A 19,767-nucleotide genomic window follows, 5' to 3' on the forward strand; every position below is an offset into this window, starting at 1 on the left:
TTGCTATCCCCACACTATCGGACACTATCAGACAGTTACCGTTTTCTTTTCACACCAAGTAAGTTGCAACCAGGTCCCTGGATAAACAACCAGTCTGCTACTAGGTTTTGGATGTTACAGATCAAACAAACAAAAAAAAAATATCCCAAACTATATAGAATCATTTCCCTTGAAGCCAAGTAAGCATTGCTTATTTATAATTACTATGTTCAAGATAAGTTATCGGTATCTGACTGCAGACTTGGAGTCTTAGCTACTGGTAAGGAAGGAAGGAAGGACTAGAGAGACAGTCAGCCTGGGGCTCAGGCCCAGTTTTGATTCTAGCTAGTGTATGACTTGTCACTTGATCTCTCTCAGCCTCAGCTTTCTTACCTTAAAATGGGTATAATAGTACCTATGCCTTACGGTTATAATGACCAAATGAAATAATATATATTATTTGGACCATACTGGTTAACAACTTCTCATCCATATGAACTCATCTATAAATGGAGATAGACATAAACAGATCCAGGCACACACGTACCTTTAAAAGGAAACAGACTGACTTAAAAAGACACTGATCTTATTAAATGTCTTTAAAAGAAATATATACAAAATATTGTGACTGAACTATTATTGCAAGGATAAGACAGAATAGTTATCTCAAGTATATACCATTTCTGCCACAGATTTTTTCCAGGTTTTTCCATTAAACCTCATATAACAGGGATATACCTGTTATATAAAAATTGAAGACATTTTAAATGTTATACATAAAGCTTAAATGGATATATCTCAAAGAATTTTTAAAAAACCAAGATAAAAAGTCTTTTATATTTTAAAATGTAAGGTGATTTTCACAAGGAAAATACAATAGATAATGTTTTCCTTGAATACTGAAGGAAGCTTATTAACCTCCCCCTTCCCCCCCCAATTTGTACCACGCCTTCAAATTTTCAATTGTCTCAGAAACTGAATGCTAGTCAAATATCTTCGTGAAAACACTGAAAACTGTCACAAAACACATACATCAATGAGATCTGTACAAGCAAACAACACTGACACTTGAAATCCTTTTCTAAATTATAAGGTTAAACAGAAAGATCACGAGATTAAACAGAGATTTATAGACTGGAGACAGCCCAATGTAACTTAAGTGGATTTTGAAAAACAGACCACACCAATAACAAAGAAATTTCCTTCTAAGCAGTGTGCAAGAAGTTAAAATAAAAACCTAGCATTTCAGTTCCACATGGCATTGAACTTGGTTACAGAAAAGTTGACTCATTTGGAGGTAAACGTGCTGAAACAGGAACCCCAAATCCTGAAAATCCTATTTTGTTATAAAGGTGCAGTTCTTACCTTACATCTTCCACGAACTGTTTTCTTCTAGAAGAAACTTTCTAGACGTTCAGAGACCTTGAAACCACCCATCTCTCGAATGCTTCCAGCTCCGCCTGTCTTGATGGTAACTAAATGCAAGGCTTGGGTTTTTTTCTTTTTTTTTTTTTTAACAGAAGGAAGCTTTTAGTCAAAATATGTGGTTTAAAGGAGCAGGATCCAGCCTTGTTAAAACTATTTCACGGACATTCAGAGGTTTTGTTTCTCCTCTATGAAAGTTAAATCTGAGTAGGAAGGCATTTTTCCTGTCCCGGAAATCAGCATAACTAAAAACCAATGCTGAGTTAACGAGAAATGTTTCTTCCATGTGTTCCGTCTGGCAGAAACGGCAAGCCATATCAAGGGAACACGTGATGTTTATAAATACAATATGGCTCGTGTTGTCATAACCTCTCAATGACAAAAAAAAAAAAAAGGGCAAGAGAAAGCAGGCAGCCACACAGCAGGAAAGATGAGATCTGTATCATTTGGAAGCTGCCTGTCAGATATGCATATATTACTAGTTCTTGCACCTTAAAAAATAAAATAGAGCTGGAAAAAGCGAGGAAGGGGAAAAAAAATACCGTGCTCTGTAAAGCCACTGTATGAAAGTGTATAAATGATGAGTTGTGTTTGCCCAGCTAATCATTTCAAGAAGAATAATTCCTTACCAACTGCAGCAGAAACATCTTTTCGCCTATCAGAAAGACATGTCATAAAAGGGACATAATGAGGTACATCCCTGGTAAGCCAGTACCATAGAGGTAGATCAACTATACTCTTTAGCAGATAAGAGGGTGAAGGAAAGCTGGCACACAGCTGGCAACAGATGTGAAAATTACAGACGTCTGTATCACTACTGATTATTGACTGTCTGATCTTCTACTACAGGGGACCTCAACCTCTAGGACCTAATGCCTGATGGTCTGAGGTGGAGCTGATGTAATAATAATAGAAATAAAGTGCACAATAAATGTTATGCACTTGAATCATCCTGAAGCCACACCCCCCCCCCCCCCGCCCCGCAATCTCCCCAGGGCCATGGAAAAATTGTCTTCCACAAAACTGGTCCCTGGTGCCAAAAAGGTTGGGTTCCACTGTTCTACTAGATTGGATGATCTCTGTAAGGCAGTTACCATACTTGGTCACTCTTATATCTTCGAAATCTTATACAAGAGCCCAAATCACAGTCAAGACTCAATGCATGATGGCTGGGTGAGTGGCTCAGCGAAACTCCACAATCACTGGAAGTAGTTAACTGTTCCAAAATCATCACTCCTACCTGATAAGTCTGGAGGTATCTGAAATACTGATTACCCATTCAGTCTAAAAGCAAGATGTGTCCTGCTGAGTTAGAAATAACAGGAAGCCAAGATCTGTCTTCTTTAATTTGTTATCCAGAGATTGGCTTACTTTCTACCATGGGTGAATTTTACTCTTGAAAATAAAATGCAGATCTGCGTGTGTTTCTGACAACCAGTTAGTTTAATCTGACAAATCTGTTATTCTCATCTTAAATTATAGAGTAATTAACTGCAATAAAATTATATTTATAGGATGAGTAATTTTGTTAGATGTTCGTAGTTCTCATTTTGGTCAGGAATTACTCCTGGGATAAACAAGGGAATGTGCTGTAAATCTCAAATGTTTAAATGTGCACATCACTGTACTGGTCTTAGCAGAGAAGGCATTAACTGAAAGTGTGTGATAGGAACAGCGCTGACACAAGCCCCTTTTCCACCCACATGTTTAAGGAGAATTTCCCCAAAGCAGGACACTGTTGCAGGGAAACACAGAGAGTGTGAAGATGAATGGAACGGGGTCTGCTCCCATGAAGCGTGGAGTTTAGAAAAGAACTTCAGGTGTGTCCATCAGTAACTACAACGCAGACAGGAAAAGGTGAGTGTTCTCAGAGAGGGGAGACACAGGTGAGGTTCGATGGAATCAGAGAAGGGACAGTGGTTAGTGAGGCTTGGATAAGAGAGGAGTTAGGAAAGGCATGATGAAGATAGTAGCTGTTGAGTTAGGTCTTCAAAGATGGACAGCAGAGAAAAAAGAATCCTTGCACACTGCTGGTGAGACTGTAAATTGGTGTAGTCAGTATGGAAAACAGTATGGAGATTCCTAAAATAACAGAACTACCATATGACCCAGCTCTTGCACTTATGGGTATTTATCTGAAGAACACAAGAATACTAATTGAAAAGATATTTGTACCCTCATATTCACTGCAACATTATTTACAATAGCCAATGTATGGGAACAACCACAGTGTCCATCAGTGGATGAATGGATGAAGATGTGAACTATATACATGCATATATATGTATACACTCAATGGAATACTACTCAGCCATAAAAAAGAATGAAACCCTGCCATCTGCAACAACACGTATGGACTAGGAGAGTATGACACTAACTAAAATAAGTCAGACAGAGAAAGACAAATACCATATGACTTTAGTCATATGTGGAATCTAAACAAACAAAAACACCAAAGTTAATGAACAAACAAAACAAAAAACAAAGTCACAGATATAGAAAAGAGATTGATGGTTACCAGAAGGAAAGTGGGTTGTGGGGAGGGTGAAATGAATGAAGAGGTCAGCTGTAGGATAATGGATGGAAACTAGATGTGTGATGGTGACCACTCTGGAGTTTGTATGCAGATACCACACACCTGAAACTTATATAATTTAAAAAATGAGTAGCACATGGGTCCTGATGATGAAGAGAGTAGTCTGGGGAAGGACAGTAGGGGCCACTGGAGGGATGAGGAGGCCAGTTTTGGAGCTGGTCTGTCTGGCTCTGAAACTAGCTCCATCTCTGATGTGCTGTGTGGCTCTGGGAAGGTTTCCTGACCTCTCTGATCCACATCTGAAACAGGGGGGTCATAGGAATTCCTCTCACGCTGGGTTGTTCTGAACAAATGAGAGTGATTATGAGCACAATACTTGGCACGGTACCTGGCACAATGTAAGTCTCAGTTATTAGTACCGTTGCCATTACGTGAGTGAAGGGGACATGGGGCAGCTGGGTCAAGGAGGATGTTGAGAGAATGAAAGAGAATTAGCTAGGAGTGGTTCCCGAAACTTCTGTTTCTAAGGGGTTTTCTTGTCTTCCCCCAAATCCAAACCCTTCTTTTCAACCAGAGCACTGCCCTGTAGAAAAAAGGGCCCTGAACTCTGTGGCAGGCCAACTTCACACATACATACTGAACTATATATATAATTTTTTTTTCTTTTCTTTTGTTTGGCCATGATGGGTGTTAAGTGGATTCTTAGTTCCCTGACCAAGGATCGAACCCATGCCCACTGCAGTGGTAGTGTGGAATCCCAACTACTGGACTGCCAGGGAATTCCTTTCTTTTTTCCAGGTGGGATATCCTTTTAGCCCAATCAGAAGAGAACAGAATGGAGCATATTCACTATGAAAGGAGGCCAGGAAACAGATGCATAATATATAGACACAAGAGAACTGTGTCTATAATCTAAAATCTTGTTAAGAGCATCATTTCAAAACCTGCAAAACCTGAAGGGAAATGTCAAGGAAGGGAGGCTGCGGGCTAAGTAGAAAGAGTCATAACTGGGTTCAAATCCTGTGTATGACACATACCAGCTGTTTGGGCCTGGGAAAGACGTCAGTGGCCTTAATTTTACCATCTATAAAAACTGAGTCAGTGTGCAGAGTTGTTGACTCATTTAAATAACATGTAAAGTATTTAACACATTGCCATCTATGTGGATGCAGAATGGTCTCATATTGAGAAACACAATGGAACGGAATGAATACTACTTATATACCATGACTGATTTCACAAGGAAATTAAGAGTCTACACAAATCACTACAATTTTGCCCCCCCAAAAGTCAAATTGGAATGTATGACAGAAAGAAGATGAAAGCTGGAAAATTAAAAATAGAGGCCAGGCACAAAGCCAGCACACACCAACCAACACACGCCGTGAATGCCTGTACGCTGGCTGTGGGTGGGCCACAGATTTAATTCTAAGCCTTAGAGTAGCAACACAAAGAGGGAAAATGATCACTTACAAGATTCAAAGTGTCCATATGATAAAAATAAACCGGGAGAAGCACAACTATTTCTGGTGATGAGAACAGAGAGATATTTTTACAGTGGGTTCTCATTAATGACAGAAGATGAATAATACACCGTTTGGAGCACCATCATTATAGTACTCAGCACATGGGTTTAACAAGCGTTTACACTTCCACAGACAAGACTCTAAGCCTGGCTTTCTGAGGCACACAAGAGGAACGTGAACGGGCGTGTGCCTCTGAAGAACTTATACTCTTAGGGGACGGGATGCACAAGCATCTAAATGATTAAAACCCCAGGAGAATGGACAACATGTCCCCCCAAAAGGAAAGATTAAATCTGACAGAGAAGGCTTCACAGAGTAGGCAGTCTTTTATTTGTCCTCTGAAAGCAAGTTTTTTTTTTTTAACATTTTATTATGGATATTTCCACCAACCATAAAAATAAGTAGAGAAAATAATATAATGAACTCACAGCATCCAGCTCTGATATTTTTCAACATTTTACCAATTTTGTTTCATCAATTTCCACTTTTGGGGTTTGTTTTGCCAGAGCATTTTAAAGCAAACCCCAGCAGCTCTACCATTTTAGCCTGTAAAATACTTCAGTGGGTCTCATTTTTAAAAACATAACCACCGAGTCATTATTATACCCAACAGAATTACCGGTTATCCGTTAATATCATCTGATTCCTAACACATGTTCAAACTTCCCAAACAGTTTCAGAGATGTCTTTTACATTTGGTTTGTCCCAGTCAGGATCCAAATGTGGTGCACACATGGCTTTGGGTTGTGAGCGGACAGAAGAGACCTGAGAGATGGAACAGTGTCTCCGCCCACGCTTTTACCATACTTGTCAACAGAACTGAGCTACTACCCTGTAGTATGGTGGGTGGATGGATTTTGCAAGACATCATGGAGGGAGGGAGAGCGCATTTCAAAGACTGGGAGTAGGAACTGAGGTGGCTCAGCTTGGGTGTTGGGATGGAGGTGATACAATGATGCCTGTGCTATTCCCTTTTTTTTTTTGGCTGTGCCATGCTGCTTGTAGGATCTTAGTTCCCCGACCAGGGATCAAAACTGTGACCCCTGCAATGGAAGCATGGAGTCGCAGCCATCAGACTGCCAAGGAAATCCCAGCCTGTGCTAGTCTTTCGCACAATGGGAAGTCAGCCTCTCACACAATGGGAGGTCGGGAGACAACTTGGGAAATTGCTGCTAGGTTGGAATAAGAGTTGGGGAGACTGGTTAAAAGCTGCTGCATTACCAACTGAGAGAAAAATAAAGCATGCTGTCACTACAGCATCAGAGCAGTGCTGCTAAGAGCCCGGGGTCTGCAGCCAAGCTGCCTGGATTCAGATCTCAGCTCTGCACTCTCTCACTGTGTGGCCTGGGGCAGACGTCTTCAACAGACTTAAGAAACTGTTTTCTGAGCTATAAATACAAGGGCTTGTACCAATACCTGCCTCAAAATGGTGTCTTGAGGATTTAAATGAAATTATCCATGAACATGCTTCGTCAAAGGCACAAAAACGTTAGCTACTGTGAGAGTCACGGTGCAGGCCAGGGCGGCAGGGTGGTGTGTAAGAGGCCCTGCAGAGTGAGATGGATGGGTCCTGAGGACTGGTGGGATGATTTGAAAAACAGGAGTTAGGTCACTGAAGACTCACTGATAACTCAACTTTTAAAATCTTTTCTCTCCCTCTCATTTAAATACACAGGCCCCGCACTCACAGACACACCATCAGCGGTCACACCTTCCTTCACAAACACAGGAAAACAAGCAGGAAAAGGTTTGTGGTGGAAAGAAAGATCAGGACTTATTTTCTTCTTCTTCGACAGGATACACTAGAAACATTGGAAGAATATCCATACAGAGATACCCACTTGGAAGCTGAACACTGGTCTTGCACTCTAGAGAAATGGCAGAGCTAGAGACAGCGTTTCAAGGGTTGTCTACACTGACCTAATGGTTAAATCAGTAGTAACACAAAAATGACAACTGGAAAGGTACAGATGAAAGAAAAAGAGCAAATTAAAACACACACACACACACACACACACACACTCGTAAAGCCTGGCTAAAGGCCCTGCAGACCATGGAGAGGGCAAGAGAAAAAAGAAGAGTTACTGAAGAAGGCTGGGGTGTGTCTGCATCTATGCAAGGGATTCAGAGATGGCAGTGTAATGGAAACCAAGGTTTCTAAGGAGACCGCCCATCACTGTCAAATGCAGGGCTCAGACAGAAGAGGTCTGGGGGGCAGTGATTGATTTGGGCATTTGAAAGTTATTTAAGATGCAGAGCCAATACTGGGGAATGTGTTCTCTATGCAAATGTGGAAACTGTCTAACATGTGAGTAAAAATTAAGGACATAGAGAAAGCAGAGAACTGACTGATCGCAGCAGAGAACCTCAGGAAGTAATCTCAAAGCACACATGAGGGTGAAAAAGGGACTTCGCTGTAGTCCAGTGGCCAGGACTCCTCACTCCCAATTCAGGGGGCCGGGGTTAGAACCCTTGTCAGGGAACTAGATCCCACAAGCTGCAACTAAGGCCCAACACAGCCAATAACTACATAAATAAGAAGAAAGTGGAAAAGCCTGAAAACTGGAAAAACCCCCACCAAGTTCAGTGAACGGGAAGTCCCTGGTACCCTTTGAGAGCTGTGGAATAGAATATCTCATCTTCTGAGTTGTACATGTGTGAATTACAAACTTGTGAGTACATATATAATTTTAGAAAAAGGGCCCATTCCATGTGATGAGCTCAGCCCCTTGGGAACTGAATTATCAAAGCTACTATATAATGTGATGGAACAAAAGCCAGGCAAGTCATTTAGATCAGGGTGATTTGCACCCATGTGTAAAGAATCAGGAGATGCTCAGTTCTAGCAGAGAACCACAAGTCTTCCTGGATAGATTAGCTTCAAAAATGCTCAGTTCTGGAAGAAAAGAAAACTCTAAATTGAAAAGATACATGCATCCCATTGTTCACAGCAGCACTATTTACAAGAGCCAAGATATGGAAGCAACCTAGTTCAGCTCAGTTCAGTCACTGTGGTGTCCGAATCTTTGCAACCCCATGGATTTTAGCACGCCAGGCTTCCCTGTCCATCACCAACTCTAAGAGCCTACTCAAACTCATGTCCATTGAGTTGGTGATGCCATCCAACCATCTCATCCTCTGTCATCCCCTTCTCTTCCCACCTTTAATCTTTCCCAGCATCAGGGTCTTTTCCAATGAGTTGGTTTTTTTCATGATGTGGCCAAAGTATTGGAGTTTCAGCTTCAGCATCAGTCCTTCCAATGAATATTCAGGACTAATTTCCTTTAGGATGGACTGGTTGGATCTCCTTGCAATCCAAGGGACTCTCAAGAGTCTTCTCCAACACCACAGTTCAAAAGCATCAATTCTTCGGCGCTCAGCTTTCTTTATAGAACAACTCTCACATCCATAAACGACTACTGAAAAAACCATACCTTTGACTAGACGGACCTTTGTTGGCAAAGTAATGTCTCTGCTTTTTTAATATGCTGTCTAAGTTAGTCATAGCTTTTCTTTCAAGGAGCAAACATCTTTTAATTTCATGGCTGCAACCAGCATCTGCAGTGATTTTGGAGCCCGAAAAATAAAGCCTCTCACCATTTCCATTATTTCCCTATCTATTTGCCATGAAGCAATGTGACCAGATGCCATGATCTTAGTTTTCTGAATGTTGAGTTTTAAGCCAACTTCTTCACTCTCCTCTTTCACTTTCATCAAGAAGCTCTTTAGTTCTTCTTCACTTTCCACCATAAGGGTGGTGTCATCTGTGTATCTGAGGTTATTGATAATTCTCCCGGCAATCTGGATTCCAGCTTGTGGTTCATCCAGCCCAGCGTTTCTCATGATGTACTCTGCATATAAGTTAAATAAGCAGAGTGACAATATACAGCCTTGACGTACTCCTTTCCCAATCTGGAACCAGTCTGTTGTTCCACGTCCAATTCTAACTATTGTTTCTTGACCTGCATACAGGTTTCTCAGGAGGAAGGTCAGGTGGTCTGGTACTCCCATCTCTTGAAGAATTTTCCAGTTTGTTGTGATCCATACAGTCAAAGGCTTTGGCATAGTCAATAAAGTAAACGTAGATGTTTTTCTGGAACTCTTGCTTTTTCAATGATCCAGTGCACCAGTCCATTCTAAAGGAGATCAATCCTGGGTGTTCATTGGAAGGACTTATGCTAAAGCTGAAACTCCAATACTTTGGCCACCTCGTGTGACGAGTTGACTCACTGGAAAAGAGTCTGATGCTAGGAGGGACTGGGGGTAGGAGGAGACCGGGACGACAGAGAATGAGATGGCTGGATGACATCACCGACTCGATGGACATGAGTTTGAGTGAACTCCGGGAGTTGGTGATGGACAGGGAGGCCTGGTGTGCTGTGGTTCATGGGGTCGCAAAGAGTCGGACATGACTGAGCGACTGAACTGAAGTGGATGTTGGCAATTTGATCTTTGGTTCCTCTGCCTTTTCTAAATCCAGCTGAACATCTGGAAGTTCACGGTTCATGTACTGTTGAAGCCTGGCTTTGAGAATTTTGAGCATTACTTTGCTAGCGTATGAGATGAGTGCAATTGTGTGGTTGTTTGAGCATTCTTTGGTATTGCCCTTCTTTAGGATTGGAACGAAAACTGATCTTTTCCAGTCCTGTGGCCACTGCTGAGTTTTCCAGATTTGCTGGCAAATTGAGTGTAGCACTTTCACAGCATCATCTTCTAGGATTTGAAAGAGCTCAACTGGAACTCCATCACCTCCACTAGCTTGTGTGTAGTGATGCTTCCTAAGGCCCACTTGACTTTGCATTCCAGGATGTCTGGCTCTAGGTGAGTGATCACACCATCGTGATTATCTGGGTCATGAAGATCTTTTTTTGTATAGCTCTTCTGTATATTCCTGCCACCTCTTCTTAACATCTGCCTCTGTTGGGTCCATACCATTTCTGTCCTTTATTGTGCTCATCTTTGCATGAAATGTTCCCTTGGTATCTCTAATTTTCTTGAAGAGATTGCTAGTCTTTCCCATTCAATTGTTTTCCTCTTTTTCTTTTCACTGATTGCTGAGGAAGTCTTTCTTATCTCTCCTTGCTATTCTTTGAACTCTGCATTCAGATGGGTATATCTTTCCTTTTCTCCTTTACCTTTAGCTTCTCTTCTTTTCTCAGCTATTTGTAAGGCCTCGTCAGACAACCATTTTGCCTTTTTGCATTTTTTTTTCTTGGGGAAGGTGTTGATTACTGCCTCCTGTACAATGTCACAAACCTCCATCCATAGTTCTTCAGGCACTCTGTCAGATCTAATCCCTTGAATCTGTTTGTCACTTCCACTGTATAATCATAAGGGATTTGATTTAGGTCATACCTGAATGGTCTAGTGGTTTTCCCTACTTTCTTCAATTTATGTCTGAATTTAGCAATAGAGTTCATTATCTGAGCCACAGTCAGCTCCTGGTCTTTTTTTTTTTTACTAACTGTATAGAGTTTCTCCATCTTCGGCTGCAAAGAATATAATAAATAAATCTGATTTCGGTATTGACCATCTGGTGATGTCCATGTGTAGAGTTGTCTCTTGTGTTGCTGGAAGAGGCTGTTTGCAGCCTAAGTGCCCATTGATACATGACTGGCTTAAGAAGATGAAGGGCTTCTCATATGGCACTAGTGGTAAAAAACCCATCTGCCACTGCAGGAAACATAAGAGATATGGGTTCGATCCCTAAGTCGGGAAGATCCACTGGAGGAGGGCATAGCAATCCACTCCAGTATTGTTGCCTGGAAAATCCCAAGGACCGAAGAGCCTGGCAGGCTATGGTCCATAGGGTCACAAAGAGTTGGACACAACTGAAGTGACTCAGCACACAGCATATATAAACGTGTATGTATGTGTGTATATATACACATAAATATATATATACACACACACCATGAAATACTACTCATCCATAAAAAGAATGAAATATTCTGATTTATAGCAGCATGGATGGACCTAGAGAATATTATACTTAGTGAAGTCACGAGAAAGACAAATATGATATCACTGATATGCAGAATCTAAAAATAGCACAAATGAATCTATATACAAAACAGAAACAGGCTCACAGACATAGGAAAAACCAAAAACATATGGTTACCAAAGGGGAGAGAGAGGGAGGGACAAATTAGGAGTATGGGATTAATAGATACAAACAATTATACATAAAGTAGATATTCAATAAGGATTTATGCTGTATAGCACAGAGAACTATATTCAATATCATTTTTTTTTTATATAATGAGTTTTTTGTTGTTAGTTGCTCATTCATGTCCAAATCTTTGTGACCCATGGACTATAGTCCATCAGACTCCTCTGTCCATAGGATTTTTCCAGGCAAGAATACTGAAGTGGGTTGCCATTTCCTTCTCCAGGGGATTTTCCCGACCCAGGGATTAAACCCAGGTCTCCTGCATTGCAGGTAGGCTCTTTTTCGTCTGAGCCCCCAGGGAAGCCCCATATTCAATATCTTATGATAGCCTACAATGGAATATAATCTGAAAGAATAACTGAATCATTTTGCTGTACACCTGAAATTAACACAATATTGTATGTCAACTATACCTCAGTTAAAAAGATAAATCAATTTTAAACATGCTCAGCTAGATGCTCAATGAAAAATATAACACATGTCTTTCCCACTAAGCATCTATTCCACATATGCTCCGAGGTCCACAACCTTGGTCCCACCAATGTTTTCCAAGTCATGCATGCATATTGGTAACAAGTGGGTAGCTGGGATGACTGGCTCAGGTTGCCTTGGGAGACTGGCGATTGACCAACAACCTCAGGTGCAGGACTGTGTTTAACCAAATCAGGTGAGCAGTTATCATCAAATTCCTCCCCTTGGTTTAGTCTAGAGCCATTGATCCTTGCTCTGTTCTCTATTTCTGTTCTTTACCATGAGCAGTGGGCTTATGCAGCTGTGTTCCTGGCAGGGCTCAACAAAGCTTCCTTCCCTTTGATGGCATCCACCTTCATCAGGAAGGAGAGAGAATTTCAACCCCCAGAGCCAAAAGGTGAGGCTGAAGGGATTCCAGGTCTTTTAGCTCCTGGAATTCATGAAAAGGGGCCAAGTTGCAAACTGCAGACATGACACCAAGTTGGGTTTTGTTTGTGTGTGTGTATGTGTGTGTGTGTGTGAGCAAGTGTGGTTTATTCCAGAAATATAAGAATTTTTTTAAGTCTATTTAAAAATGGCTTTTCATTAATACCAGTTTATGACTCACCAAATTATAACATTGACAAACGAAAGAATGTTGCTATATTTGCTGATCAGATAATTATTCCATGAGACTATACATTTTTAAAATCCATTTTGACACAAAAGAGAAAACTGAAAATTTTTCTGTACAGAATTTTTTTGAGAGTACACTGGACGAGAACCAGCTTGTTGAACTGTGTCCACCCCTTCTTTGCTGAGTTGGTTTTAAAACTATGTTCTCTGTCTCATTTCTAAGTTGTCCTCACTGAAACCCGAATGCTTTTTCTGTGGGTTGGATGGTGAACATTTGTTTCTTCTCCTCCGGGGAGAACAGTTTGACTCTCTCCCAGAGAACAGCACTGTCTAAAGTAGGCTGTGGGCAACTTCGAAAGTGACCACGAGGGTCTCATCTAAAAGTAAAAATAGGGCAATGCTACTGAAACCCAGAGTCAAAGTTCTGAATCCTAGCAGGCTCTGTCCAGATGGTTAATATTTGATTTTCTCCATGCTTTACTGCTGGTCCTTCTGGAGGTTCCACATCTGCTTAAGAGTTAAAAACAGGTGTCCTCCCCAGCCATAAACAAGATTTTCAGAGGCAATTCTAGGGCCCCTGTGTGGGCTGTGTGTAACAAAAACACAACTCCGAACACCATGAAACTCTAGTCTGAAGGCTAGACATATCAAAAAATAAGGATCTCCAAGGAGCAAAGACTCTTAAGAATGTTTCTTTAGCAAAAGATGAATGAGGTCATGAAAAGCAAAGAGAAGCATCGTATTCGGCGCATACTTCGTGATGAGCCTGACTCCATCTGTCTTCACGTGGAGCTGGTTTACATGGAAAGTGTAACTGACTAAAAATAAGCTTCCAAATCCAAGCTTTTCTGCAGTAGCAGCTCAGCCTCCCCTTCAAATCACATGTCATTTCTGACATAAAAAAAGCAGCCGTGGAGAACACAAGAGGCCTCTTTCTCCAAAAGTGTGTAGGCTCCGATCCTACAATGTCATCACTCAGCTTGCAGTCCAGATCATGTGGAAATTCTCCCAGAACTTTCTATTGCACCTCCTGACCTCTTGGTCCTCAATTCACAGACCTTGTGTGGTGGGCAGAACAAAGACATCTCCAACCAAGTCTCCAGAACCTGTGACTACACGGGAAAGGGGATGAAGGTGCCCAGTCAGCTGACCCTAACATAAGGAGATCATTCTGGAGAACTGGACCCAATGTAATCACAAGTGTCCTTAACAGTGAAAGAGGGAGGGTTAGAGGTGTGATGAGGGAAGCCAGGTCAGAAAGATGTTACTTGCATGGGTTTAAAGACGGAGGAAGAAGGCTGCAAGCCAAGGAATGGGGGTGGCCTCCAGGAGCTGGGAAAAATAGGAGTTTCTGGAAAGGAATTCCAATGATCCCTTAATTTTATTAGTTCACTGAAGTTATATTGGACTTCTGACTTCTAGAATTGTAAGACAGTAAATCTGTGTCATTTTAACCCAGTGAATATGTAATAATTTCGTACAGCAGCAAAACACAAACTAATACTCACTGTCAGGAAGCAAAGTCCTTCAAGAAACCTCCTGCAATTCTAAGACAGGCAGTGCCTGGGTTTCTTTGGCAATAAAATCTAATCATTTACTTTTTTTTTTCTAGTTAAACTCCAGCATCCAGTGCTAATTGTTAGAAAGGATGATAGAAAATGTCGAGGCATGTTCTACAAGTGGGGGATGGGGTGGAGAGGTGGAGGTGCATCTGGAGAGGTGGAGGTGCATCTGGAGAAGCAAATCTTTTTTTCCTGCTCATTTTTACTGCAGAGGAAGGGAGCACTAGCATTATTGTTAGAAACGCAATCCCATTCAAATGGACTTGCATTAGTGCGATTTTACAATCTGCCTTTTCAGTTTCCCTGTGCTTTATTCTTCAAAACATGCCTGTGTGCTCTGAATATTTGGATAATCTTCTACGATGCTCTAAATCTAGAGAATTTTAGCTCACAGAACATGTAGATTTTTGTACTTTGCCCTCAACACCATGCAGGTGACATCTGATAATATTTAACACTATTTGCTGTTGTAACAGCAAACAGTCCTGAATTAGAAAGTGAAGAATTTATTCAATAATTAGAATGCTGGGACTTGGAATAGCTGATAGAAAGATATTAATAGATTCTACATGCAGTTGTGCACAAGTTTTGCTGTCATTGGTATGTCAGTTTTGCTTTAAATGGAGGGAAAAAATAGCAACAGATCCTCCAAGTAAGTTAATTTATTACAGACCAAGAACCCTTTCATGTACAGATCTTCAGGACCCCTTTGGAGTGAAGACATAACTAAATTCCATGCTTAGAGATGAATTAGGATGTGTCCAGCCCTGTCTCAACCCTCTTACTCCAAATAATGAGGGAATCTGACTTCTCTACCAACAAACTATGTCATTAGATAAGAAGAAGAGCAGTTAAGACCCCCCATACCTGGTGTTTCAGTGTGACCACAGCAGGACCACATGCCAGAGGAGGAGTGATGGTTCGACCCATAAAATTAAAGTAAAAATAGAACAGGAACACTCACCCTTATGTCTCCGTTCACAGTTTTCGGTGTGTGGTTGAATGCGTGGGCAGGATCCTTGTTGTACACTTTGAGAAGGGATCTGTCCTGAATGTTCCTGGAATCAAAAACATCAATAACTATGGCAGATGAAAGGAGCCTCATTGCGGCCATTTCCTTCTCATCGACTCATAAGAATCAGGCAAAAGATAACTACAGACAATCCAGCCGTTGTGTGCAATCAACCAGACAAAAAGTTCTTTTACCATAAAAATAGGTAAAGATAAATAAGGCAAAGGAGAAAAATGACTTCAGCTTTTCTTTCCTTCCCCCCCACCCCCATTCCGCAGGAAAGTATTATTCTTTCTCCATAGCTCTCCACCCATAAATATCGGGTAGCATAAACCTTCTCTGAAGATTCTGAGCAAGGAAAGCTAACACTTCATGAAACAATAAAGTTCCCATATTTACAATCTGTTCAAAGGGATTTGGTTAATATTTAAATATTTAATTGTTTACTTTGCCCAGACACCTGGTTTTCTGCTTATCTCATGAACGGATGCAAATGAAAAAATGCTTTTTTCCTCCAAACACCTATAGCCAGGGAAAGAAAAAGTATTTGCAGTCCAGAAAAAAAGTACCACAAAGATCAAAACTAGTATCTTTATGATTTTTTTTCCCCTTCCATAATGGATTTTTAAAAAATACTGTTCTACATACAAGTTGAATTCCAGAAAAAGCAGTGGATAAATTCGTCCACTGGTTCGTCTCTCTTGGCATCCAACGTTTAGAAACTCTAGAGTCAGTCAGACTGCAGCAAAGGACAGAACCACATCTCGCTAACAGCCTACCTTAAAATTATTTAAGAGCTTATGAATATCTACGACATCCTTCGCCCTCCATCTTCAGTTTTCATCAGCAGAAGAGGCCCCCCAAGGCATGTTCAGCCCCGTCTACACTGTGCTGCCTGCCAGGGCTGGCATGGTGAGCTCAGGGAACCTGGTGCAGGAAGACACATTCCTTTCCTCCAGGTGCAGCCACATGTATTGTGGGCCGATCGCAATCACTGGGGTGATTGGCTCGTGTTTTTGTTTTCAATGAACTGGAGGATCCTTGGACGTCTTGCTTCCTTCCATCAAATATCTGTCAGTGTTTGCTTTGAAGCGGTGACTAGCCCCAGCTTGTACCATTGCTCCACATTTCAAGCAACTCATTAGAAGTCTGCTTAAGGGGAGGCGTGTGATCCTCGTTACTAGAAGAGACTGAGTGACTAGGAAGGGAAGAGTTGGCAGAGGGAAAGGGTGTGGGGATTCATTGCAGGAACTCATCCTGTGGATGGGGGGTCAACGTCCCAAGTGACGATGTGAAGAAACTGAAAACCTTACTTAAGCCATGAGGAAAAAAAAAAAAAGTCATGTGGTTCTGAAGGTATTTAAAACATAGGAGGTTGGTTTATGATTAATTTAGAAACACGTTCATTCAAGATGAACCAACAGAAAAGGCCCAGCTTGCGTTTGCCATGGCAACATTTACAGCACAGAGTTTCAACCTAAACTCTCGGTAGCATTTCCCCAAGGAAAATATGGACAACTCAACACCATGATGAAAGCTCCAAATGTTTAACAAATATACCCTCACTTCAAAAATACTGGGCGTGAATGAAATTTGTCTCTGGGTTTAGGATATTAAAGCCAGTGTCTTCAGGTAAAATCTACACGCTACATTTTTTTTTCCTTGATGGGAGAGGGGGCAGGCAAGGTTCTAGTTAATGCTGATAGTGAAAATTTATTCTACCATTCAAATAAAATACACTTGAGGGATTTTATGCAAAAAAAGCAAAGAATAATAATTCTTTGAAAGGACATACATGTTATCATCTTGCCTAAATAGTACATTCATCACCAAATAAAGACATTTAATTATTTTTAGGTCCACTTAAATATTTTTAGATCCATTTTCATATGTAAATCAAAACTCTGAAAAGTAAAATTATAGACAAATTTATAAACCAATGACGTTCCCCTTATACACTTTCAATGAGATTTTTAAAAAATCAGGCTATCAGTACTGCAGCCTAAGAATCAATGAGAAGGTCACTTTTACAGACAGAAACAAACTGAAATTATTAACATTTAAAGCGATCACTTCTTTCAAGTGCTGCTTTGTTTGATCAACTGAATTTGCATCAAGAAGGACCATTTCGGTTTGGAAGTTTGGGGGACCTTTTCCTCTTTGCCTTCCCTCCCATTTCTCTTTTTGTGACTACATCACAATACCCCCAAAGAATGTGCAAAGAAAGTCTTAGTAGTCATACTTTGAGGCTTGGGAAAGAAACTCATGTCTGGGAAATCATGACTCGTACTATAAAAATTCTTGCATGAGCTGCAAGACAGTGGGGTCCAGCTGTTTACAACAATTTCATCAGCCTTGAACTCCACAATCAAAAGTGGCTTGGTGTAGTTTCATGTATACTTACTATTACCCTTCCCCTCAATTTCTCGAACTGCAAAAATTCAAGAAGACGGTTTTAAAGCAGCACTGCTGCTGCTGCTGCTGCTGCTAAGTCACTTCAGTCGTGTCCGACTCTGTGTGACCCCATAGACGGAAGCCCACCAGGCTCCCCCGTCCCTGGGATTCTCCAGGCAAGAACACTAGAGTGGGTTGCCATTTCCTTCTCCAATGTGTGAAAGTGGAAAGTGAAAAGTGAAAGTGAAGTTGCTCAGTCGTGTCCGACCCTTAGCGACCCCACGGACTGCAGCCTACCAGGCTCCTCCATCCATGGGATTTTCTAGGCAATAGAACTGGAGCACATCCACACATCCATGTTAAAAAAAAAAAACAAAAACTACATGAGATTATCTTATTGCAAGTACCAGTTCAGTCCAGTCACTCAGTCGTGTCTGACTCTTTGTGACCCCATGGACTGCAGCACGCCAGGCCTCCCTGTCCACCATCAACTCCCAGAGCTTACTCAAACTCATGTCCATCGAGTCGGTGATGCCATCCAACCATCTCACCCTCTGTCGTCCCCTTCTCCTCCTGCCTTCAATCTTTCCCAGCATCAGGGTCTTTTTCAATGATCAGTTCTTCGCATGAGGTGGCCAAAGTATTGGAACTTCAGTATATTGGAGTATATACTGCAAATATACTCTCTAAATATTGCGTGATTACTTCACGGTTAAGTTCATGCTTTGTACATTAAGGATATTTTTTGATGGTAACTTGATTAATAATTTATGTCAAAAAAAACATGAATTTCCTGATACCCATGAATATTTAAACATATTTTAAAAAACAGAAAGGTTGGGCAACAGACATAACACCTATACCTTAGGGGCATGTGTCAAATGTTGAAAGCCCTAAATTACTCATACACCTTTGTAAAGCCTAAATATGTCATTTCTGATCACTGTTAGAAATTTATTATGCACTAGAGGCATATTTTTTAAAAGTAGTTCTTATTAATTCCATGATGAAGAAACAGGACAGTCTAATATCCCCACAAGGAAGGGACCCAGAGAAACCAGCTTGTGGTCCAAATGAGTTGAGAGGAGAACATTCTGAGGGAATTAACAATTTCTGATCAAGAATGTGGACAGTCAGGTTTGGGGCTGGGCTTAGACATTAATTGGCTGCATGATCTTGAATAAGTCTTAACTCTTAAGCATCTGAGTTTCTGGTCCCATCAAATGAAAGGGCTGGATGAATCACTCAATCTTTTTCTCAGCCCTAAAATGTTTAACGGCTATACTAGCAACAGCTCATTTGGATTGATTTCAGTCCGGTTTCTCAGGCTTGTTTGGCAAGAAGGGCTCAGATGGTCCCTTATTTTCACGACACAAAATTATTGGCATAGATAAAGTGCTTCCCTTTCTGTGCCACTGGCCACAGTAGGAATCCCTTTAGCCTCTTTTTAAAGTACATCTTATTATATTAGGAGTGGACTTCCCTGGTGGCTCAGATGGTAAAGAATCTGCCTGCAATGCAAGAGACCCAGGTTCGATGCCTGGGTTTGGGAAGATCCCCTGAAGAAGAGAATGGCTACCCATTCCAGTATTCTTGCCTGGAAAATTCCATGGACAGAGGAGCCTGGTGGTCCAGAGTCCATGGGGGTCACAAAGAGCTGGACATGACTGACAGACTAACACTTTCACTTTTCACTATTATACTAGGAGCCCTGGAGAAAGCCCACATGGAAAGTGGGATCCTTTAGCAAAGGCCAACTATTTAAAAAACAAGAACAGGAGAATGCTTCTTGGCCTCCTTTCTTGTGGACAATAGCATTGCATCTACTGCTTTATTCTAAGTCATTCATGTAATTTATGTCCCAGTGGGATCATTACCTAAAATGTCCACAGCCTCCATCCATGAGAACAAGAGCCCTTGAAAAGGAGTTGGTTAAGTTCCACCTGTAGGTATAACCTTCTACTCATATGATCTTCCTGGGCCACCACGTCCCTAACTCTTACGATAAACAGTGGACTGGCTCGGTTTTTCCATTCTTTTCAGATGTAACCTGCAAAGATCTGTGTGGGAGAAGT

General features: G+C 41.2%; 1 protein-coding gene across 26 annotated transcripts in view; it reads right to left on the bottom strand.

Moving 5' to 3' along the window:
- The window catches only part of KIAA1217 (KIAA1217 ortholog), a 360,048-nt gene that overhangs the window by 108,782 nt on the left and 231,499 nt on the right, over positions 1-19,767 (bottom strand). For 25 of the 26 annotated variants that reach the window (XM_055428453.2, XM_088844135.1, XM_088844137.1 and 22 more), the window contains one exon: positions 15,251-15,344. In XM_055428453.2, coding sequence (XP_055284428.2) covers positions 15,251-15,344 — 94 coding nt within the window. Of the gene's footprint in view, positions 1-1,344; positions 1,717-15,250; positions 15,345-19,767 lie in introns of those variants that run through there. The other variant, XM_055428443.2, reaches the window with a different exon arrangement.

The sequence above is a fragment of the Moschus berezovskii genome, chromosome 15 (genome assembly GCF_049115385.1).
Source record: "Moschus berezovskii isolate FMDL1 chromosome 15, NW_MosBer_1.0, whole genome shotgun sequence".
NCBI classification, from domain to species: domain Eukaryota; kingdom Metazoa; phylum Chordata; class Mammalia; order Artiodactyla; family Moschidae; genus Moschus; species Moschus berezovskii.